The 25,046-nt window shown below is 46.9% G+C and overlaps 1 protein-coding gene across 7 annotated transcripts in view; it reads left to right on the forward strand.

The window, feature by feature from the left end:
• The window catches only part of LOC147442379 (uncharacterized), an 81,673-nt gene that overhangs the window by 16,695 nt on the left and 39,932 nt on the right, over positions 1-25,046 (forward strand). For 3 of the 7 annotated variants that reach the window (XM_086528570.1, XM_086528568.1, XM_086528569.1), the window contains 2 exons: positions 24,289-24,459; positions 24,870-24,970. In XM_086528570.1, the coding sequence (XP_086384696.1) occupies positions 24,289-24,459; positions 24,870-24,970 (272 nt within the window). Of the gene's footprint in view, positions 1-24,269; positions 24,460-24,869; positions 24,971-25,046 lie in introns of all 7 variants that reach the window. The other 4 variants (XM_086528575.1, XM_086528572.1, XM_086528571.1 and 1 more) reach the window with 3 other exon arrangements.

Consider the following 25,046-nt stretch of genomic DNA (forward strand, 5'->3'; position numbering starts at 1 on the left):
TCATTCTTGGTTGCATCAATTCAATGCTTATTTTGGAACAACTAAGAAAACAGGAAATAGCAAGGTTTTGATGGCAGCTATGTACCTTGCCGGTGATGCCTTCAATTGGTACCATGCATGGCAAGAGGCACGGTTAGCCGCGTACCTAGAGGAAGCCGACGAATTCACGCCCCTTTCCTTCAATTGGGTTGATTTCCAAGATAAGCTCAAAGCGCGGTTTATGCCACCTCAGTACCTCGCATGATTGAAAGAAGATTGGCGCGGTCTCAAGCAAAATGGTATGCCAGTTATATCTTTCTCTAATCGTGTTTTGCAGCTAGGCATCCAATTACGCAAGGCGGATGATGAGCGCAAAGAGGCATTCCTTTATTGATTGGACGAGTATATCAAGTATCATGTCGAGGTGCTCGATCCAATCGATCTCAACAAGGCGGTAGCGATTGCTCTCGCACAGGAGATGAAGCACAACAAGGGAAAGCCCAAGGAAAACAAGACTTCCACAAGTACCTCTCAGACTTCTCAGAACCCTCAGAACAGTAAGAACGGTAAGAATGGTATGAACGGTAAGTCTTCTAACCAATCTTCCAATAGTCTCTCAGAAAAGAACTCTCAAAGTGAACCTAAGGGTAAAGCTAACATAATTGCTAAACCTAAGCTCACTCTAGATGAAAAGGTAGCACAAGGAATTATAGGAGGATACATCACGTGGGAAGAGCAAAGCACTTATTCTAAGGAAGTTCGTTGTTTTCATTGTCACATTAAGGGTCATATAAAAAGAACATGTCCTAAGCTTGACTCTAAGGAATCTAAAGAATCCACAGACCCACTTTCTCTGTCAATGCAATCAATGACAACACGAGTGTGTCCCAAGTTTCTCATGACCCTCCCATTGATGAGTCCCTCATTAAATGTTATGGTCATGGCAACAATATGAATGACCCTCCCATTGATGAGTCACTCATTAAATGTTATGGTCATGGCAACAGTATGACTTGACCCTCCCATTGATGAGTCCCTCATTAAATGTTATGGTCATATGACGGGGTAGCGTTGTCATATTGTTTGACCCAGGTAGTATGCATGATGTGATTAGTCCCTCTCTTGTTGAGAAAGCCTGCCTAGAGGTTAGTCAGAAATTTCCTCTCGAGGTCTCTGGCTTTGCTCCCGGTATGGACTGTCTCATTACGAAAGAGTGCCTTGATGTGTTGTTTACAGTTCAACAAGCTGCTTTCCGTAGAAATTTTTTAGTCTCTCCTCTCTCAGGATGTGATATGATTTTGGGCATTCGATGGTTTTGTGATCATAACCCTCTCATTGATTGGGTGGAAAATACGTTCACTTTCAATGCCAAAAGTGACTCTCCCATAGTCATTTGTGGAGAGCAAGTTATTCATTCTCCATCTCTCATTGCTAATGTGCATGCGAAGATTGAACGGATTCAGGAGAAGGAGACTCTTTCAGTCTCTTCTTCTCCAAAGCATGATACACAAGATTTGCATGATGATAAGCATGATGAATTGAATGATAATGATAAGCATGATGATTCGGATGACAATAACAAGCATGATGATTTGCATGATCAAGATGTGATTTCTCACAAGCATGATGATTTGCATGAAGAAGATGTGATTGTTCACAAGAAGGATGAGTTAGTGGATACTTTTTCTAGTGAAGCTAACCTCATTGCAGATTCGATCAACATGAAGAATTGATCTTGGCTTTCAAGTGGAGGTCCACAACACTCTCCCAGGCAGATTCGATCAAACACGACGAACCGATCTTGGCTCTCGAGCCTAGGTCCAAAGAACCCTCACAGGAAGTATTATGTGTTCGCATGATCAGTCAGCACGCATTGTACGAGTGTTTCATTCGTGATCGTTTCCTGTATTTTAGTCAGCGTCTTTATGTGATCCCTTTTCCTAGGCATGACATATTGTACGTTGAGCACGTTTCACTCACGAATGAGAACTAATGTATGCGGATTGTTCATGAAAAGCTGAAAAGTATGCATTCAAGGAAGTCACATTCCATGTCTCTTCTTTGGCATGACACATTTGTAGAAAGAGCACATGAAAGTATGAGCACCAAGTATGGGCATTTCCGTTGTGAATTGCCACAGTTGATTGATTTAGATCAGCAAGACAAGATTCTATCTCATTGTTTGCGTGTATGTGGTGAACGGTTTGGTACTCCGTCTATTTGTTCATCTACATTGCATGCACAGTCTTTGAGGAAGACAAGATTTTTTCCAGTCACTTTACATGGAATAGGTATGTTCATGGTTTTGTGTTGGAAGTGGTTTCATGAATTTTCAGCTGTGGAGATTCTTGAAGAAGAAAGAAGCATGACTCTAGACGAAGTTGAGCATCTCGAAGGAGCCTCTTTGTGTCGCTTTCGGCGTGGCCCAAAAAAGCAAGCGTTGCAGACCTTTATGAAGTTCAAGTACCGCACGACCGACACATCAGAGTGGGCCGGCGAAGAGTCCTTTCTAGGATTCCGGATGCTATTGGCGATCTCCCTCGAGGCCATGCAGTTCGGTACCAATACCTCACTTTGAAAAGGAGGGGATGTCACGTGACACATCCAACCCTATGTGTCCGTGGACAAGCTACAACATGATCAGGGTTCAGTCAGTCAAGTCAGTCTAGAATAGGAAGTGATCTGGCACTTTTGTGAGTCTGTTCGCAGACCGTGCATGTCCAGACACTTATATTAGATGCATATCCTCTGGCTGCACACAGCATGACCATCGGATTCCAGTCCCATCAGTAGTATTTTTACAGTGCATAGGCCAATTTTCCCTATTTTTGACATTTTTTACTTATTATTTTTAAGTGACTTTTGTTGGAAAGTAGGTAGGGCAATTTTGCTAAGTTTGTATAAATAAAAACCTAGCGCTAGCACTTTCTGGCAGAAGAGGCAGCAGGAGCACCGCTCAACAGGCACCTTCTCAGCAGGACCCCCGACTGCATGACGTAGCGTTTTTGCATCCCCAGCATCAAGCTAGCGTTTTGCAAGATCAGATCAGCCTTGGCGCTTTGTGCACCACAGATCAGCCCCGACGTCATCACGACATAGCAGATCAGCCTAGCGTTTTGCATTTGCAGAACAACCGGCGATAGTAGCAAATTTTCAGCACTAGCGTTTTTGCATCAGCATAGCGTTTTGCAGATTCACCGCGACGGAATCTCCATAAGCATCGGCCTTTCCAGTTTTGAGCCCTTAGACACCATAGATCAAGTCCCGAACCTCGTAGATCTCACCTTCCCGCAGCAGTTCCTCGCCGCACGGTGGAATCCATCGAAAAGCATCGGCCTTTCCAGTTTTGAGCCCTTAGACACCACAGATCAAGTCCCGAACCTCGTAGATCTCACCTTCCCGCAGCAGTTCCTCGCCGCACGGTGGAATCCATCGAAGTTTAGAGTTTTAGCCCGGAAAACGCAGATTTCAGCATCTGCGTATTCAGCGCGTCGTCGTCGTACCGTCGTCATCGACATAGAGTTAGAATTCAGCATATAGAAGATTTGCAGATTTCAGCTATTAGCGTTTTCACATTTCAGCCCGTCTCGTTGTCGTCCTCATCGTCGTCGACATCATCGGCAAGTCCAAGCATTGTAGATTTGTGCAATCATAAGTAGACCGCTCTCGCCATAGAGAGTGGGGCCTTCGGAGGAGGGTTTTACAACGTCTCTGGTGTCGTATTCTCTTCTCTATCTCTTCGTCTCATACACTTTCACGCACAGTGTCCATTCACTTTGTTTGTGTTCATTGCACTCTATCATTAAGAACGGAAGGCTCTCCCTTCCATAAGAACAAAAGGAACCTTGAGCACAGTTCGGAGCACTCATCTTGAGCAAAGTTCAAACATTCACTTCCGCTGCACCTTACAAAACAGAAGAAGCATGTATGCTTTGAAGGACTGTCCAGTTCGTCCTCATCTTCTTTTGACAGTTTGGATACCTCTTCCTCTTCCGATTCTAGTGATGAGGACAGAAAGGGCAAGAAACAAAGAAAGAACTAGAGATTTGGAAAGAAGAAGAAGAAGGCAAAGAAGAGCGAACCATACCGCAGATCTCGACTTGTTACTGATGATCCTTTTGGGCTGAATTTGCTACTCTTTTAGGGCTGAATTTGCAGGTTCTTTATGGCTGAAAAACGCTGCATGCTGAGGGTTCATCTGCTGAAGACGCTAGGTCAGGATCTCCAAAAAACGCTAGGTCAGGATCTGCTTGGCAATGAAGCTTTGTTGCAGAAAATGCTATGGACTGGGAGTGTGTGGGCGATGACCACCTTGATGAAAATGCTAGGGATGAAGCTAGGCGATGATGTCTTTGCTTGGAGGGGAGAACCGCCAAGGTCTTGCTTGAGAAGTTGCCTACCGAGCTTGGCTCCTGTTGCCTCTTCTGCCATTTAGTGCTAGCCTAGGTTTGCTTATATACAAACTTACTCAATTTGCCCTACCTACTTCCAAACAAAAGTCACTAAAAAATAATAAGTGAAAAATGTCAAAAATAGGTAAAATAGGCTAAATGCACTGGAAAATTCCCCTGAAGGATTCTGATGGATTTTGATGGGAATGCTTATGATCATGCTGTGTGCAACCAGAGGATATGCATCTACACTAAGTGACTGGTCATGCATGGTCTACGAATAGACTCACAAAAGTGCCAGATCACTTCTAAATCTAGACTGGCTGGACTGATTGAACCCTGATCATGCTGTATCTTGTCCACGGACACATAGGGTTGGATGTATCACGTGACATCCCCTCCTTTTCAAAGTGAGGTACTGGTAACGAACTGTATGGCGTCGAGGGAGATCGCCAATAGCATCCGGAATCTTGGAAGAGACTCTTCGTCGGCCCACTGTGATGTGTGGGTCGTGCGGTACTTGAACTTCATAAAGGTCTGCAACGCTTGCTTCTATGGGCTGCGCCGAAAGCGACACAAAGTCTTCTTTGGCTCCTTCAATGCTTCAACTTTGTCGAGAGTCATGCTTCTTTCTTCTTCAAGAATCTCCATGGCTGAAAATTCCTAAAACCATTTCCAACACAAAACCATGAACATACCTATTCCATGTAAAGTGACTGGAAAAAATCTTGTCTTCCTAAAAGACTGTGCATGCAATGTAGATGAACAAAGAGACGGAGTGCCAGACCGTTCACCACACACACGCAAACAATGAGATCGAGTCTTTTTCTTCTGATCTAAAGCAATCAACTATGGCAATTCACAACGGAAATGCCCATGCTCGGTGCTCATACTTTCATGTGCTCTTTCTACAACTGTGTCATGCCAAGGAAGAGACATGAAATGTGACTTCCTTGAATGCATACTTTTCAACTTTTCATGAAAAATCTGCATACATCCGTGCTCATTCATGAGTGAAACATGCTCAACGTACAATATGTCATGCCTAGTAAAAGGAATCACATAAAGACGCTGACTAAAATACAGGAAACGATCACGAATGAAACACTCGAACAATGCGTGCGTATGAATCATGCAAACACATAATACTTCCTGTGATGGTTCTTTGGACCTAGGCTCGAGAGCCAAGATCGGTTCTTCGTGATTGATCGTCTCTGCAATGATGTTAGCTTCACTCGAGAAAGTATTCACTAACACATCATCCATGTGAATAATCACATCATATTCATGCAACTCATCATGCTTGTGAGAAATCACATCTTGATCATGCAAATCATCATGCTTGTCATTATCATCCAAATCATCATGCTTATCATTGTCATTCAAATCATCATGCTTATCATTATCATTCAATTCATCATGCTTCTCATAATCATGCAAATCCTGTTTGTCATGCTTGGGAGAAGAAGAGAGTGAGAGAGGCTCCTTTTCCTGATTCTGTGCAAAGTACGCTTGCACTTGAGAAAAAAGTCGCCACAACTCTTTCATGTGTTGGTCGCCTCTCTTGTCTTGCTTTGTTATCGCAATCATATTCTGCTTGTCTTTCGTTGTTTTCGCGATCAAATTTTGCTCGTCTTTCTTTGGCTTCCAAGCGTGCTTGCTCGTGCTCACGCTCTATGGCTGCCATTCCTTCTTTGTATTCACGATCTATGGCTACCCTTCGTTCTTCGTAGGCCTTTCTTTCTGCTTCTCTTTTTGCTTTTTTCTTTGCATTCTAACTGTCTTTCCATAAACAATTGCTCCAACTCTTCCATAGGAGTTAGTGCAATCCTTGGCGTAGATGAAGAAGGGGGAGGGTCGGAAAAATCTCTTGGTGGGGAGAACTGTTCGTCGCCTCTCTCATGCTCACCTATGTGAAGTATCCATTCCGCTTCGGGTGATGACCATGCACTATGATCTTTGGTTCCTAAGTTCACGAGGAACTTGGGTTCTTGGGTTCTTGAGAGTCTTGAGGTTTTCTTTCGCTTGCAATTTGTGTTTGAGAAGGATCTTCTCTTCACCTGAGTTTTGCTCTTTTCCGCGGGCGTATCCCTTGGCAGCCTTGCGCTCACACCAAGGTTGCTTTTTCCCACCTCACGTCGATTGGCCGGTCGCTAAGTGCACGGTCCTCTCTCAATGAGTGAAAAGACGCACAAGGGGAGGCTGGACAAGCCCTTCTTTCCTGGGATTCTTGTCACTCTTCAAAAACACGATTAGGAATTGACATGCTAAAGCGAACTTGGGTTCGTGCGGCCGCAACAAGCAAAAAAAAAAAAAAAAAATTCTTGTGATTCTTTCCTTGAGTGATACAGAACATTGCCAAAGCTCTGATACCAATGTTAGGTGCAACGGAATGAATGTTTGCGCTTTGCTCAAGATTAGTGCTCCGAACTGTTCTTAGCCAATATCTTATAAACCACCGGTAGCAAAGTAATTGGGCGCCAATGAGAGAATCGCTTACAAAGCGCTTGCTTAGGCAACAATTTAAGCAAACCTTCTTTCCAAGATAGTGGCAAATCCTATTTCTCCCATGCCGCATTAATCATGAAAAGCACTGGATGCTCAAGAGCCTCCCAAAAGGAGAGGAAAAATTCCACTGTAAGCCCATCCCATCCGGGAGACCGCCAACGGCCCAAAGCAAGCAACACACTATGCAATTGTGAAGCAGTGAAGGGGTCCTCAAGGCCACATGCATCTTGCGGGAATATGATCGGAGTAACAAAGGAAAGCATCAATTGACGCGCATGGCAAGCAGTCGAAGATGCCTGAGAAGGAGCAACAAACACCTGTCGATAATGCAAAACCATGGCATCCGCAAGTTCTTGCTTTGAAGAAGTCCAAACACGTGAGGAAAGCATAACCCGCTTGATTGTGTGCGAGAGCCTTGAATGATGCAAACGCTTAAAGAATTGCTTCGAAGCACAACCTTTATCCATGAAAGCTTGTTGACGGGCATGCGTCTGCCATTTAGCAAGCTTTCGCTTGTCATTACGCTGAATGAGCGCAGAAGCTTCACATAACTCCATCATCTCAGGATTAGACAGAGGCTGCAAATCAGCCAATGCTTGTAGTCGTTGATAAGCATGCTTCACATCTTTGACATCCCCTCGAGTGCACTGCATGTAATGCTTGCCATAGTCACAAGTAACACTTTGCACCCTCATAAGAAAGCGATACCAGGCGGCATCGAGATCAAGATGCATATGAGCAAGCTGAGGGGGAATAACCTCAGAAATCATGTCACGAAAAACCGCATGTGTGAGATAAGCATTGTTAACAAGTAACAGGTTTCCTGGGAAGAGCCCGATCACAACGAGTCTTGCCTAAAACTCACATCCAACAAAATAGGGTAATGATCCGATAACTGCAAGGTGTAATCGATGTTGACCTCACATACGAAATTAATCATATTGTTGCAAATTAAGCAAATACCATCTATCCAACCGCGCTCGATAAGAAGAGTGGGCAACATGCTGAAAAGTAAAACCAGAGGCATTTGGATGCAAATGTTGCCATATATCAATCATCTGAGTAGAAGCAAAGAGATTATCCCATTCTTGCCTTTCCGCAAACAACATATGTGAATTGCTGGTGGTACTATCAGCCATCTCAAGGATATTATTAAAATCACCGCAAAGGAATGCACTCGAGGTCCATGAGCGAGAAGAGATGTCTCGCCATAGAGAAGCCCTATGTCCAGATGATGTATAGGCATAAATGCCTCCAAATTTGTACACGTGACCGTTCAACAAACATTGAATCACCATCCAACGGCCATGCGGATCATTATACAAGAGAACTGGTTGAAGCTCATGTCGAACCAGCATCAATAAACCTGAGTAATCTTGCAAACCAGCATATGCAATCCAGTAACCTGCAAAATAAGAACATTGACCAGCAAAGTCATGCTAATTGTGTTCTTGCAAAACCACGTTATCTGCCTTATATGTATGTACATAGTGCCAGGTCAATCGCCATTTATCAAGGTTACATAACCCATGCACATTGTACCGTGCATTGGAAACCATACTTACAACGGCAAGAAACACAGGGATCAAGTCGAGATGCCCATATGGACATCTCCATCCAACCCATCCATGCCAGAACCCATCCGCGGAGTCAAAGCAGGAAACTTGTCCATAGAAACTGCTTGAGAAGTGGAAGCCTCACCCAAAAGTACATCCTTATAAGAGTACATTGCTTTTTCCCTGGGGTCAATCAATGTGCGATTATCATTGCAAGGAAGTTGCTTTAATGATACATTCTTATTGGCGTTAACCAGAGGAACATAATTACGGGATGAAGGTGGAGTACGAATTTTCACTGTCTTTTTAGGTATCACCCACGAGCCAACATCAGTTGACGCAGCATTTTTGCCTTCCTTGTATTTACATTCCCAACATCTGCAGCCGACGGATTTTTGTTTTTCCCCTTATCTGCATTGGAAGTCACCTTCATAGCAGGGACTCCATTCGATTTAGCTTCACCAAGAGATTCGCCTATAGGGGCAGGGGTAGAGGAAGGAACAACTGAAACAGGGGGCTGTAAAACAAGTTCAGGACATTCAGATTGCATGTGACCGAATTTACTGCATCGAAAATAGGAGTTAGCAAATTTGCCTCATTTGAGTTTAAAAGGGCGCTTGCCCACCCAAGGATCACGTGAATCCATCATAATTCCATCCCGGGTATGCTTATCCGTATACCACAAAATCCAAAACCTGTTAGTGTTTGCGTCCAATTTCAGAGGGCAAATCACCTTACCAAGTTGAGCAGCCACCAAAGGGAGAAAATGCCTCCACGTGCGAGGAAAATCAACAATTTCCACCCACACAGGACATTTGTGACGAATAAGACTTTGATAGTCCTTCGTAAGTGCCCAAGGCAAAACATGAGTCATCTGCGTGCCAAAAAAGAGGGGAGACATTCCAACAGGAGGTTCCTAGCCTCAGTATGTGCCAGTAGCACCTCATAGAAACCCCGAGCACCAAAATAAACACCTCGGATGTTTAAGCAGGAAATCAACCCACTCTCCGACATCCTGTGCAACGGGCATTTTGCCAGGGAAAAACAAGATGACCGCATTCATGGCATATTGCGCTACCGGATCCATTAGGTCTTGTACTAGAATTCGCACCTCAAGGGCAGGTGCCTGACCATTCCAAGCTTTTCGGGCCTCTTCGAAGTCTTCGTACAGACAATGTTCAATTTCAGAAGCATCTCCGAAACACTTTCCATGGCTTTACGACGCTTGAAGACACATGGGAACTCTGACATGCATCAACCGGACCACGACCGAAAACTAAAGCAAAAGACCTTTTTTGGTATTTTGACAGTTTATCTATTTACAGAGACCTCAGAGACATGTAAATCTCCCACAGTACTCATACATCTGCTAAAAACTTTGCCTGGAATATTGTAAACTGTCCCTAACTGTAAAATGTATGACACTGATGATACAGCAGTTCGTACAAAATTCTGACAGTAGCGAGGAGACTCAGGTGGGAGAGAGAGACCAAACTGCAGACATGCAGTTGAACGAGCAGGCTGTCTCCACGTAGAGCTATTGGCCACACATGCTGTTTGCGTGCAGGTTGCAGATTCGCGCAGTGAAACAGTATCGTGCTGCCAGGTTTATAAGGGGTGCAAATTCGTTGCGCGCTGTCTTTGATTCTCTTACCCACACACACACACACACACACACCCATTGGCGCAGGTGCAGAGGTCTGCAGCAGCGCGCAGGAGTTCACGTGACAGAGGGGCAGAAATTTGTCTCGCTACACCTCACACACACACCGCACACACTCTCTCTCTCTCTCCTTTCCATTGCTTGTTCAGAGAGGGCTTTGACCATTCTCTAGAGTCATGCGGTACGAGGATCAGAGATGCTTGGGTTTGTGTTTGCTCGAGCTGCGCAGACACAGAGAGAGCTTGATGAGAGGAGAGGCTAGCCAGTCTCAGAGACAAATCACAGACTTCTTTAGAGCTGCCATTGGACACGTGGAGGAGTTACTAATAGCAGAGCTTGTCGCTTTACACTAGAGGCATATTGATCGACCGAGCGATTGAGCTGGGGAGACCCAGACGCCCACGACTGCGGAGGACTACACAGCATCGACGGAGGCTGCATCAGAGGATTCGGATCACTTTGGCTTGACATGCACGACGCCCGGTCAGACTACTCACCATGTAGGAGATTGATGAGATCTGCCAGCGACCGATGTTGGATCTCCTGTGATCTAGCTATCCCAGCTAGCTGTTTAGCTGCTTAGTTCACACCTAGCAGTTTAGGATTCCATAGTATTTTATTTTGTCATTTTGTCATTTTGTCATTTTGTCATCTTGTTACTCTGACTTTGTATCAGGTCCACCACATTGTAACTTTCTGGTCTCATAGGTCACTTTGGCCTTTTGAAGACGTTAATATAACATTTTATTTCATCACACACACACACACACACACACACACACACACACACACTCTCTTTTTTTTTTGGTAAATCTATTGGATTAATTTACATGTGGGAAGCCTCAACGCGAGGAAAACCCACCATAAAGATCTCTACAACCGAACATGAGGAAGTCGCTCCATATAGGAGCAAACTTCCAAACTAGAAACAGTCATAGAAAAGTGTCAAAGTCGTGATGTCTATGTCTTTTAGTCTACAACAGTCAAACAAGGATTGCCGTAGAGAGCCTCTAAAGTGAGCGTAGAGCTGAAACTGTCGAGATTCAAAAAGAGTAACATTTCTTTTGGACTAGATCGAGGAGAAGGCCCAAAATCTGACCCAATACATGAAAATCGCATGCGGACGCAATTGCAATGTGAGTTTTCCGAAAACCGAGAAAAGTTTCCCAAATGCAGCAGAAGGAAACCTTGAACGCAATTGCCTTGAAAGCACAAGCAAGAAATCCCGAGAGTCGGGGCAAAACCAAAGAAGATGAGGAACTGATTCCATTCGATTCGAGCATCTTCGGCAAGATGAAGAGGCAATGCGACGAGAAGCCACAATCTTACCCACCGGTAATATGCCAAGCATGCATCTCCATAGAAACACTCTTTGTTTTAATGGCAACTTGCTTTTCCAATTGATGGAAAGAACCATTTCCACCACCGCATTGACTTATGCATGTGCCAAAGCAAATTGCCATGAGACTGTATCCACGGAGGAGGCACAATAGCTCTGTAAATTTTCCTTGAAGTCCAATTCTGCATAGAAACAGGTTTGGAACCTAGGAAATTACCAATGAGTTCCCAATCTTTAAGCCTATCCTCCTCATTGAGTATTGGTATAGGTATAAGAGGAGCAAGCAAAGCACATATGTCCCTCCATATTGGCCGATGGTGCATGCCCAAATTAAGTGTCTGACAAGCACGGGGAAAAGATAACACACAACCATTTTCATCCACAACATCCTCAATACTCCTGATACCCATTTTCATCAAGTTGTAAGCCTTGACCGGTTGAGTAACTGCCAAGGGAAAAGGAAATACTGTAGACCAGTGAAGGCTTCCTTTCCGCAATGAGTTACCATTCAAAGAGGATCTCCCGGACCACTTAATCTGAGAAAGTACATGTTTCCAATCCAATATCAATCTTGTAGAGTGAGGGCAGCCAGGTATGGTACCTTCAAAGCGACCCAATACAACTTCCCATTGATCAGTGATCCAATTACCATATGCCTTTGTGTTCATAGAACTGCACAGAGTAGCTAGCATGCGTGACCAAGGTTGTACTTGCGCGAAAGAATCAGCCAGCAGTGTGGCTTTGCGTGCCAAAAGATGGAAATGTATGTTCAATATATTAAGCCCACCATGCGATCTTGGTGTACAAGTAGACTGCATTCTCAACAAGCGTAAAGCTTTGCGTTTGAGATGTGTCTTCCATAACAATTCCATTGCCTGCAACATAAAGGTTGAAATGTCTTTATGCATCCAAGACAGCAACGGCAAATAGAATTGAACATGTGCCATCACAATGGATTGTACTATTCGCAGTTGTACATGAAGAGGCCAAGTGGACAATTTCCAATATCTCAGTTTCTGTGCAAGCTTAGCAGTCACCCATTCCATTTGTTGTGTCGCTGTAATGAACCAACCAATCGGATAACCAAGGTGATGTATCACGTCATGTGGTGACAGCAGTTGTCCAGGCCCTAAAATAGAGTGCCAATCGCAAGAATTAAGAGGCAGCAAAATGGACTTTTTGAAGTTGATATGCAAACCAGTTGCCAGCCCAAAATCTGACAAAATCTTCATCAAAGCTTGAAGATCCGCACGATCATTTTTAGGCATAAAAAAAGAGTCGTCCGCATATGCCTGAGGAAGAAAAGGACTCCCTGGAATTTGCACTCCATGTAACAAACCAGCGTCAACCATCTTGTCCACATATAAAAGCAATGGGTGAGTGGAAATTGCATAAAGCAAAGCACTCAACGGACAACCCTGTCTAATAGAACGACCCAGTTCCCAAGGGTCAGAGAGCCCGTCCGCAATGATAGCACGAGTCGTAGCCTCAGGATACAGCTAGTAAATGACATTAATCCATTTAGGACCAAAACCCAATCTAGACATAATCTGAGAAATAAAATCCCAGCAAACCGAATCAAAGGCTTTGGCTATGTCTACCTGCAATACAAGTACATCCTGAGAGGAATATTTTGCATCTTCAATGGCTATCATAGCATTCGCAATATTATCAACAATATGATGTCTCGGAATGAACCCATATTGATGAGGATGAAGGCCACGATGAAGAATCTCCCTTACTCTGTGCACCATCATCTTGGCAACAAGTTTGTATACGACTGGCATAAGAGTGATTGGTCTCCAATCATCAAAGATTTCAGCCAAATGCTTTTTTGGGAGCAATTTCAACAAACCTTGTTTCCATGAAGATTGAAGCTGCTGTTCCAGCCATGCACTGTTTATCCTGAGCAATAAAGCATCTTTCAGTTCATCCCAAAAAGCATGAAAAAATTCAGCAGTAAGACCATCCCATCCTAGAGCTTTCCCCTTCCCTAGTGCTTTCAAAGCATGATACAACTCTTCATCTGAGAAGGGTTGTTCCAATGCATTCACTTCATCAGAATCCATAATCGGGGAAACAACTTCTAGAAATTGCAGTCTAGCACAAGATTCTGAAGTAGATAAAGGGGCAGGAGCAGCAAACAATCGAGCATAATGCTGAACGCATTCCTAGGACAGTTGCAGTTTCGAAGAAGTCCATGAGCCATCTGAAATTTTGATGCGAGAAATGGAGTGTCTCTATCGCGAGCATGCAAACTTTTAAAAAATTGTTTGGATGGACAACCTTTGTCCGCTATCTGCTTTTCTCTAGATCGTACTTGCCATTTGTGAACTTCACGCATTTGATTGCATGAAATTACATGGTTTGCCTCACATAACAATTCTTGAACATACTGAACCGACAAACTATCAGAATCCGACTCCATAATACATTGTCGATGTTGTTTTGCCCAAGCCGATGCTCTTCTTTGATCCCCAAGATACCATATTCCAAAGTCCTGAATAGCGATTGCATATGTACCACAAAAGAATGCCATGCAAATTCAATGTCAGCATGCGCATTTATGAAAAGAGGATGTATAGCCGTGACAACCATTTGACGGAAAACCTCATGCGATAGGTAACTGCTATTGACATGTAATAAACGGCGAGACGGCAAAGCATCCTCAGTTCGAGACATATCAAACAACATCTCCAACCATAATGGAGCATGATCTGATAAACATATGGAATGATCTATCCACATTTCACATACAAAAGAGTTGTACTGATTTGCATTGAGAAGATACCACTGATCTAGTCTCGCTCGATAGCGTGCAGAAGCATTATGCGTATATGTAAATCCCGAGTTGATCGGATTTGTACAAAGCCATAAGTCCTCAGCATGCAAAACCTCTAGTAAAGATGACCATCTCTGTTTCTCAAACTGAAGCATATGCGAATTCTGAGAAGTATTATCTCGAGAAGATGGCGAGTTATTGAAATCACCACAAATGAAAGCATTTGAGAGCCAGGGATAAGTACTCAAAGAACTCCACAAGAGAGCCCGCGTTCTAGAGGATTGCGACGCATACACACCAACAAACTCCTATATTTCCGCATTTATGATACATTGGACAACCATCCATCTACCGTCAGGATCATTGTATGCGACATGCGGATTCAGTTCATTGTGGACTAGCATAACCACTCGTGAGAAATTTGTAGCGCCTGCATAAAAGATACGGTAGCCCACAAAGAATCCAGACTGACCAGCCAAACAATGTTGATTGTGCTCTTGCAAACAGACAACATGAGGATGCATTGTATTGACGTAATCCCAAAAAAGCCTCCATTTATTTACATGCGAGAGGCCTTGTATGTTAAAAGAGACACACTTAAGTGAAGAAGACATTGAGTATATACATATGTACAGATCCTTGCATAAAAGATCAAGCAACAGCCATATCTTCATGCTCGTCAGGCTGAGCATGAACATGAAGAACATCCATGTCATCTACATCCAGCAAAGGCAACCCTTTTTTCAAAACATCAATCCAAAGTCTAGAAGTTGGAGACGTATCCACTGAAATCTGTCCCGGCGTAGGAGCCGTCGCACTCCAATTTCTAGATTGGAGAGGCTTTGTCTTCGGCGAGAGAACTTTTTTTGGCTGTTGCCAACCATTAAGATCAGCTTTTTTAGCGTCTGCCATCAAAGCTTTCCCCTTGTCTTTAACTTTCGAAGACTGTGCAACTAGCTGAGGAGCAGACTTTAAATTAGCATCGACAGATCCCGAAGGTTTAGCTTTTTCTGTTACTAAACAAGCAGGAACAATGTCCGATTGAGGGATAGCATTTGGGGGTGGCTTATGAACCACCTGTGGACACTCCGAAGCAAGATGTCTAAATTTATGGCATGTAAAACACGTACACGCGCCTGCAAAAACTCCCCATTTCAAATCAAAATAGGTTTCCCCCATTTCAACATCTTCAACCTCAATTGCAATAGATGGCGGAGTGGGTTTATCAGTGTCCCACAAAATGCAAAACCTGTTTCTGTTCCCAGTGGGACGAGGAGGACAGATTACTTTACCCAATGAGGCAGCCAAACCAGGGAGCTCCTCTCTCATATAGTCAGGAAAATTCACTACTTCGACCCATACTGGACAAGAGTGACGAATCAAATTCTGATAGTCCTTGCTAGGCGACCAAGGCTAAACATGAACCATCTGCCTGCCATAAAACAATGGCGAAGACTCAAGCAGTTTTTGCTTATACAAGTGATCTGTCAGATGAACCTCGTAAAATCCACGAGAAGCAAAAAAGACTCCCTCAATAAAACATCCACCTAAAATTGATTTAATCCATTGCGCAACATCATTCGCAAAGGGCAAACGTCCTGGAAAGAAAATTATGACTGCCGACTGCGTTAATTTTCTGAGGGGGGAAAAACTATACTGGGTATCTTCATTTTATATTTCAAGGTGGGCACAGGCTTGTTCCAATTCGATCTGTTCTGACCAAATTCCTCATGAAAAGCATCAAATATATACTGAGAGTCAGAATCCGCCGTATCATTTACATGCACACTATCCACATGTTGCCTTATGAAATCTGAAGAGCGGTCTCTTCTACTATACGCCTGCGAAGAGGAAGGATCCATTGCGAACCCGGCTGCTGCTGGACTCTGTCTTGTATTTACAAATGACATTTACTAACTTTTTTTTTGTAAATCTGCTGCTGGACTCTGTTTTGTATTTACAAATGACACTTATTAACACCCAGACACAGACACAGACGCTCACAGACACACACACACTCGCAGACACACACGCACACAGCGTTGTACAAAGGCCGACTTCTGGTTCACGATTCTGTATAGCTTGATGATCTGCTGGGCAGCGAGAGAAGGTTCAGCAGCCGACGAGCTTGCTGATGCAGGTCCCGCAATTACACAGGCTATGCAGGGCACAGTCCATGCAGAGACGCAGTTCGCGCCGGAGGTTACTAGCGTGGAGCTCGCAGCCAGACAGGGCGTGTAGGGAAACCTTCGCGCAGGGGCTTTAGACACCTCTCTCTCTCTCACACACACACATACACACATACACACACACGCACACACCTCTCTCTCTCTCTCTCTCTCTCTCTCTCTCTCACACACACACACACACACACACGCGCGTGCGCGCATGCACGCACACCACACACACACACACACACACACACACACACACACACACACACACACACACACACGCACGCACAAAGCGAGAACTGAAAACTGGATGAGCTGTACAGAACCTGCGGGGGACTGAGGAGGGCGCAGAGGCATATAGCGCACAGCGCTGCAGACTCGTGAGTAGGAGCAGGTCCGTGCAGAGGAACAATGGCGCACACAGGGCGGACCTGCCACAGAACAGGAGAGTCGCGTGCAGGAGCAGTTACTCGCGCAGAGCAGACCTGAGAGGCAGGGGCAGACTCGCACAACGCACACACATTCTCACACTTTCTGTCTCATGATCTCTACTATTGGTTATATATCAAGTATTCAATAGTTTATCAACCATCTGTGAGCTGAAAATTCTGTTCTGGGCTGTCCATTACCACTTGAGAAGTAGGCCAGCTGGTTACATTCCTTGAAGGTGCTATTGTTGTAAGAAACTTATGTACATGACCTGCTGTGAAAATTGCATCAGCCCATAATTTCTTGGAAAGACCAGAGTATAAAAGCATGCATCACAAATAAGTTAAAATTGTTGTGACTTGAGGAGATCAGGCTTTGGCAGATAGGCCACCAGGCGCTTCTACTAGTTCACTTATTTGTTCACAATTTAGCATTTGTTGCGGTAGCCTTTTGTGTTTTCTATACAGGACATTTGAATCATATGATGATGATATATTTTTATGGTCTCAAAGGTCATTTAGGCCTTTTGTAGGTGTAAATAAACATTTTGTTTCATTCTGTCTCTCTCTCGTGTTCAAGTTCTGGTTGTTCTTGCCGAAATGCATTGGTGAATCTTCCTTTGGTTTCCAAATGTGATGACCTGACGATTGAGTGATGAGACTGTTAAATTTTTTATAAGCAGGCATCTGGGTTGGACTCCAGTTTTTTTTTTTCCGAGAAAAAGATCCTTCTATTAGTTAATGAAAACTGCCCATAGGGCTACATCCACCTCTGCAGGAGAGGGCTACAACAAGTATGATGGGGAGACTCTCCCAATGAAAAAACAGCATATATACAATGGGGCTAAATCAAGAGATGGGAGGAGGGAAGAGCCACACAGGTGGACAGTAGTGCCATCTGAGCACCCCCTGGACCATGGTGTAGAAAGGCCCAGGGCGCCAGAGTCGAAGGAAAGCCTCGCGGCGCTCCCGCATGCGGTCGGAGCTGCCCTGTAGTCCCTCAAGCTGTCCTCTGAGAGTATGGATCAGCTCTAGCCAAAAGTCACGAACAGTCTCTGCTGGTGGCACAGGGCAAGCCTCAAAGATGCGGAAACAGCGGGCCCGCCAGATGAATCAGAGAGCTAGGCCGCTGATGAGCTCCCAACACTCCTCTCTCTCACTGCACCACTCCTGTGGAGTAAGATCTGTAGCAGGCTGGAGTGTAGGTCACCCCCCCTGTATCACTATCATCCTGCTGGTGGAAGATAGCTCAAACTGAAGTGCCGGGCCCGTGAGGGTGGACCAAGCCGCTGCCCCCCAAGTGTACTGTCGAGCCGTGGAGAGGGCAGGCATCAGTTGAAGAACTCGTAGCCACGCCTGTTGGGCCGAGGGACAGTCCCAAAGACAGTGACGCTGACTCTCCACCAACTGGTCACAGGCTGTACATGCGGCCGAGAGACCACTATGCACAAGCCAGCTCCCTATTGCTGTGGCTCTGTGTGCAACCAACCACTGGAACAAAGTGACGCGCCTCGGCTGTCTGGAGTCCCACAGCCTCTGCCAAAAAGCTACCAAGAACTCGACTGTGAGGCCCTCCTCCTGCCAATGACGTTCTGCAGCGGGGCGGGCCTCTTTCTGTGCTGCAAGTATATGACGTCCAAGCCGAACAGTGTACTGAAAGAAAGGGACTCCTGGGCGGTCTGCAGAAGAGAAGGGGTCCCTCCATAGCCACTCACCAGGATCCCACTGTACTCGTGCCAGTGGACAGCACTCCCAAGCCCATAGCCTCTAGTGTCCTGCCTCAAGAGCTGCTGGGTCAGGGTCTATGACGCAAGTCCTCCCACAGATGCCCACAACTCGGATCCTCTGGAAACAGCACTCTGCTACCTGCGGGGCCTCTACTGCAACTCGCTGTAATTGTCCCCCACCCTGAAGCTCGAAGAACAGGGCTGGGACAGTCTCTGAACAAGCCCTGACTGAAATGAGAACCTCCAGTCGTGTGAAGGCTCCCAGCCATCGGGGTGCTACTGGCTCGAGAGGCGTGAGCCACTCAGCTGGAACTGACTCTAAGATGTCCTGACACATGCTCTGAACCCCTCTCATGCCCTGTAGCTGGATAGCCTGCACCTCCTCTGACAAACCTCTGAACTCTAGCCAGTCACCTAGAGAGCGCGCTGGACCTGCTGCCATGGGACCCCAAGAAACATGAGCCGTACTCCCAACCAAGTGGCCTCTCTGAGTGCTAACCATGGGGTTCCAGACGAGGGGCTGCTGTAGGCTCTCCTCCCTGAGAACAAGGAAGTGTGATGACCGACCAAGCCACCTTGGCTCGGGCAATCTGAGTGTCGCGACCTGACCAAAGGAAGTTCCTGATCAGCCTCTCTACCTGGCTGATACAAGAACTCGAGAAGATCCAGCAAGAAGTGATGTACCACATAGTCGCCAACAACACCTGGTTGGCAACTACTACTCTACCTGCCAGGGAAAGTCGTGCTGAGCTCCAATGTAACAGCTTTCTCCTGATGGACAGGAGAAGAGGAGCAATCTGCTGCTCGGGGGACAAATCCAAACCAACCTGACAACCCAAGTATCGAACTGCAGTCCCTGGAGGAATCCACCGGAAACCCTCTCCTGGCATCCAATCTGGCAGAGGAGCACTGCCAACCGAGAAAGCCACTGTCTTTCTCCAGTTGATCAGTGCGCCCGATGCACAACAGAAGGTCTCCAAAGCCTGCCCACATCTGTGTAAATTGGCCTCCTGGCCCTCTAAGTACAAGGCCGAGTCGTCGACAAACTCAGCGTCCAGAAGCTCATCTCCCCGTATGGGAGTGCTAAGCCCCTCAAACCAACCTGCTGTGACACCAAAAATTTGCTCATCGCCTCCGCATAGAACAGAAAGAGAAAGGGGGCAAGAGGACAACCCTGTCTGACCGATCGTGTGAGCATGAAGCGCTCACCTCTACCTCCTGCCAAAAGCACCTGACTGTGAGCCCGTCTGTACAAAGCTGACACCCCTCTGATCCAAGCATCTGAAAAGCCCATCCTGCGAAGCGTGCCCTCTAGAAAGTCCCAGTCAACTCTGTCGTATGCCTTCTCAAAATCGAGAAGAAGAATCACAAGGTCCTCTCCACGGAGACGTGCCAGGGCAGAAGCCTCCCAAAAAGTGAAGATGTTGTCAAGGATACTGCGTTCCTTGACAAAACTTGTCTGAGTCCCATGTATAAGGCTCTCTAAGAGTGGCTGAATCCTCAAACTCAGAGCCTTGGCAAGAATTTTGTAGGTTGAGTTGAGGATGGTGATGGGGCGCCACTGTCGAATCTCATCCAAGGAGCCACCCTCCTTTGGAATGAGGTAAATCAGTCCCTCACTCATGCTATCCGGCATCACTCCTGTGTGCAGAATGTACTGAAAGGCACTACAAAGATCTGGGCCAAGCAGGTCCCAGCACTCCAAGAAGAAGCTGCGAGTCAGCCCATCCTCACCTGGACAGCTACCACGAGGGAGGGCCCTAAGAGCCGTGTGCAACTCCTCACTCATGCTATCCAGCATCACTCCTGTGTGCAGAATGTACTGAAAGGCACTACAAAGATCTGGGCCAAGCAGGTCCGAGTACTCCAAGAAGAAGCTGCGAGTCAGCCCATCCTCACCTGGACAGCTACCACGAGGGAGGGCCCTAAGAGCCGTGTGCAGCTCCTCTAGCTGAAGAGGTATCTCTAGCCTCTGGCTCATCTCCTCAGTCACAAGACAAGGCATCTGCGCCCAAAACTGCATGCATCCTGTCTCTCTGACTGGGGCTCAGCCGACAGTAGCTCACGGTAAAAGTCAGTAGCAATTGCACGCATATCCTCAGGCTCACAAACAACTGACCCATCGGGTCTCCTCAGCTGATTGACCTTGGCATGCGAGTGCCGAGGTCCCACTGTCGCAAAAAAAGCACCTGTCACTCTGTGACCCACCTGAGTCCACTGAGATGCCTGTCGGTGAAAGGCAAACTCATGGCGTCTCTCCTCTGTGCAAGCAAGCTCCTGTCGAGCCTGCTGTAACTGCTCCTCCAACCATGGACTGTCTGGATGCTGCTCCTGCATCCTCTGTAGTGAAGCAATGCCTCGTCTGAGACGCTGCTCCTCCTCTCTCGCTGCAGCCCGTCGAGCCAGAGACTCCTGGAGAAAAAAGTGGCTAAGCTGAGCTAGGCCTAAGGCCACTCTGTCTGCAGGTAGAGCATGGCTGTCCATGCCCTCTGTCCAGAGAGCCTCTACCCTCTCTTTGAGTGCTGAGTCCAACAAGACCCGCTATGGGATGCGAAGCATCGTGCTCCCACTCCTCTGCCTGTCTGCCACTGTGAGGATTACTGGTGCATGGTCCGAGAAGGATGTCCCTGCCAAGATGCTCACTGATCCCCCCAAGTCACTGAAGTGGTCACTAGTGTAGAAGCGATCTATCCGCGATAGATTCACTCCTCCCACTCTGCGGTCCAATCTAGAGAAGGCAAGACTCTCTGGAGGCCTCACAAAGCCAGAATGCTGCCATGTATCCGAGACCCTCAAAGTCATACACAACCTCTCCCAAGCTGCTAACTCGACTCCATGCACAGTAGCATGGCTGCCTCCGATCGTGTCAGAGGGGTCCTCCAACATGTTGAAGTCCCCTCCTACACACTAATGGTCAACCTGTGGCAAAGACTCAACAATCTGTGACCAAAACTCTGCACGAGCACTCACCACATTGGGCGCATAGATGTTCAGGAAGCCCACAAGGCCATCTTGAAACTGCAAAGTAATCCATTGAGCCCTGCCTGGCACAATAATCCCTCTGCCCACAATGGCCTGCTGCAATGAGTCTGCAATAGTCATACATACCCCACCCTGGATGCCTCCAGGTCCAAAAGCAGCTGACCAAAAGGTATCATAACGTCCACGCAAAATCTGACCACATCGCCGAATGCGGCTCTCAGACAGAGGGTGCTCCTGAAGCATAAGGAGATCAATCTCTCCTCCCACAAGGCAACGTTGAAGCTCCTGACGCAATCGGCCCCGCTGTCGCTGAAACTGGGGCCCACCTAATCCCTGCACGTTCCACGAGACGATCCTCATGGGGAGCGAGAGAGAACAGATGCTGCCGCAGCAGCAAGACGGGCTATCTTCGAGGCAGGCTTGGATGGGGAATAATCTGCATCCAAGCGTCCTCTAGATAGGCGAGCCTGTAGTGACTGCTTGGCCCAAGCCCAAGCAGAGCGATCCGTGCGTAAGGCAACTTCCTCTGTCCAGGAGTCCTCATGTATGTATACATAGCAAGGCAAACACTGCGTATCAGCAAAAAAGTACACCACAATGTGCCTACATCTTGCTGAGTCTGGGGGTGTCACCGCAAACTTGGCCAGTGGCCACAAAGTCTGCAGCAAATCTGTAACTCCAAGTTCTCCCATGTGGTGAGAGAACTCGAGAACCTGTGTATGCAACCATCCCACCACTGAGTCGAGGGACCACTCTGTCTCGGTCCTACCACAGAGGGGAAAGGAGAAACCAACTGCTGAGTCCAAGGCCTCTGTCCCCGTAGCGGCGAGGAACAGAGCGTGGACCCTTGAAGCAGGTTGCCTCGTGGTCTGCTGCGGAATCGTCGAGAAAGCGAGTGAATCCGTAATCGAAGAAATCCCAGCGGCGTCGGAGGTCAATGCTCGTCAGACCACGAGGGATAGCTGCAAGGGAAGATGTCTGAATCTGCAGAGAGGGCCGCAAGAAGGGCTAACCCTCTCTTGCTAGGCGACTCGTGGCAAAAGCGTTGCCAAGAGATCTCCTAGCCGTCGGCGAGGGACTAGTCTCCTGAGTCGACTGTGGTACTGGAGCAGGAGGAGGGGGAAAGCCCCAGGCTCGGAGGGTGGCTCAGAATCTGTGCGCTGTGCCGCTGGCTGTGGCTGCGGCCCAGCCTTGGCAGGCTGGGACTGAGGCTGAGGTGCAGGTCGAGGCCTCCTCCGTGGACAGGCCTTCGCTAGGTGGCCCATCTGTCTGCAAATGAAGCACTGGTTCGGGAGACCCGAGTACTCCACACTCTGTCTAAACCAACCCCCACTCACCCGAGGCAGAAGGATGACCTTCGGGAGCGTGTGGGTATCTCTGACCAAAACTCGAACTGAAGGGATGCCGGCCGCCTTGGCAGCTACTGATGCTGCCGTACGAGGTGTCTCCAGAACAGTCCCGATGGCGGAGCCAATCTTGGAGAGAAGTGGAAGGTACTCCATCCGTAAACCCGGAAAGCAGACTGAGATGGGGATGTCTGCCTCCTCTACTAGCACATCCTAAGTCGGTTCAAAACCATGTCGCCCCTGTCGAAAGTGGGCGCGTGATGCTCGGATAGCCAGTGGACTCATAGCTATGACCTTGGAGGCCATCTCGGAAGTCTCTAACTCGATCTGGTAGTACGCCCGTCCGAGGATCGGGACATCCAAAATCTTGCCCACCTCTGTGAGAAGGTCTCGCAACTCTCCTCTGCTAGGACGGGTGCCGAGAACCTTGCAGATGACAGAAGTCGCCTGCAAGCGCTCTACCTCTGCGGCAAGGCTCGCTTGCTCTGTCGGCGAAAGAGCAAGTCTAATGGTGGGCTCAGCGGGGTCGGGCGAGGGGGACTTCAGGCGAGTCCCCCTGTGGCGGAGCTGGAGCCTCCATCTGTGTCTACTGCTGAGTCGAAGAAGCGGACGATGAAGATAAAACTGCAACCGAGTGTGCCGAACACTTGTCCGAAGAAAAAGTGTTGCAGAGCCGGGCGCAAAAAACCTTCAGGGACAATGAGGATGGGGGGGGGGGGGGGGGAAGGAGGCAAGGATAAAGTGGCGAGCGAGGGTACAAAAGGCCCCGGGGGGGGGGAGGGAGATCAAGCTGTTTCGCCAAAAAACAGCCAAGGAATGGGGGGCAGCTAGGGGCGAGGGCGGCGGGCAGCAGGGGGCAGTGGTGGCGGGCTGGGCTGGGCGAGGGAAACAGCGCGAGAGCGAGAGGGGGCAGGGGATGCAGCGCAAGGGCGAGGGGGGGGGCTGGGGGCAGCGCGAGGGCGAGAGAGAGAAGGGGGGTGAGGGGCAGCGATGGCGCAGGGGGGGGAGCGTGCAGCAGCAGCGAGCGTACCGGTTGGACTCCAGTTTAGATCATGGGTTTTCATAAACTATTATTATTTCGTGTTTTCGTCAAAGAACGCATATTAACACGTACTCTTAAACATTTCTTAGGGAATATGGCTTATTGTTATGCCATCAAACGTTTGAAAAGCATTCTTGAGCAAAGCAAAAATTTTCAATGGCTATGTACGTACTCTCAAAGATTTCTTAGGGAATATGTCTTATTGTTATGCCATCAGATGTTTGAAAAGCATTCTTGAGCAAAGCAAAAATTGTCAATGGCTATGTTTTTCCTTGAATTGTTTGGGGAGAATAGGGACATGCACCTTTAATTATATGACTCAAAACTTCTTTGTTGTAAATTTCTTTTACAGACTTTTATGTTCAATGCAGTATCTGACCTGGTTGCATAAAGAGGATCATGTGAAGTCACGCAAGTTCTTCCTTAGAGACACAAAACGGTTCAATCTGAAAGCTCAAGGTACAACGAATGGAAAAGTATTTGAACCAGTGGCAGTTGCTTCTATGGATTTGCAAGAAAAAGAAGTACTGTTGGAGATACCTGTGAGTTCTCAAAACCCTGTGATTTGTGCTGATTGTGCTTTTTAGCCTTTTTTGCAGACACACCATGTAATAGAGAGGAGTGCCTTGGTTTATGTTATTGGGTGGTGTTTGTGCGTGCGAGTTGTTTGCCATCATTTCTCACTGTTAATGCTACTAAGATGTGGGGAACACGGGATATGCAGTCATTTAGCAACGTTTCATTTCTTGAAGGAGCCACAGTCATCCTTCATTTTACTTTATGCTTTCATTTTATTGATTGTTCAAAATGTCAAAACATAGTGCCAGGTCTGCTTCGCCTATGTGTCATTCTGGTATTGAGGTTGGTGCTAGCTTTCTGATGGGTTTTGTTGCAGGAGTGTAAACTAGTATTGGTATGTCTCTTTATGTGCCATACTTGATTTTGTTCCCAGTTACGTAACTGCATTTCAGACCAAGTCTCTGTGGATGATCTTCGGTCACTACATGAAGCTCCTTGGGAGCTACGTCTAGCTGTAAAGCTTCTTCAAGAAAGGTTTTTAATGGTGATTTTGGATCTTTTGCTGTACAATAGATTACGTTCCTTGAAAATGGCTTTATGTACTACTTTT

Source organism: Adiantum capillus-veneris, chromosome 14, assembly GCF_014529385.1.
Source record: "Adiantum capillus-veneris isolate H3 chromosome 14, ASM1452938v2, whole genome shotgun sequence".
NCBI lineage: Eukaryota > Viridiplantae > Streptophyta > Polypodiopsida > Polypodiales > Pteridaceae > Adiantum > Adiantum capillus-veneris.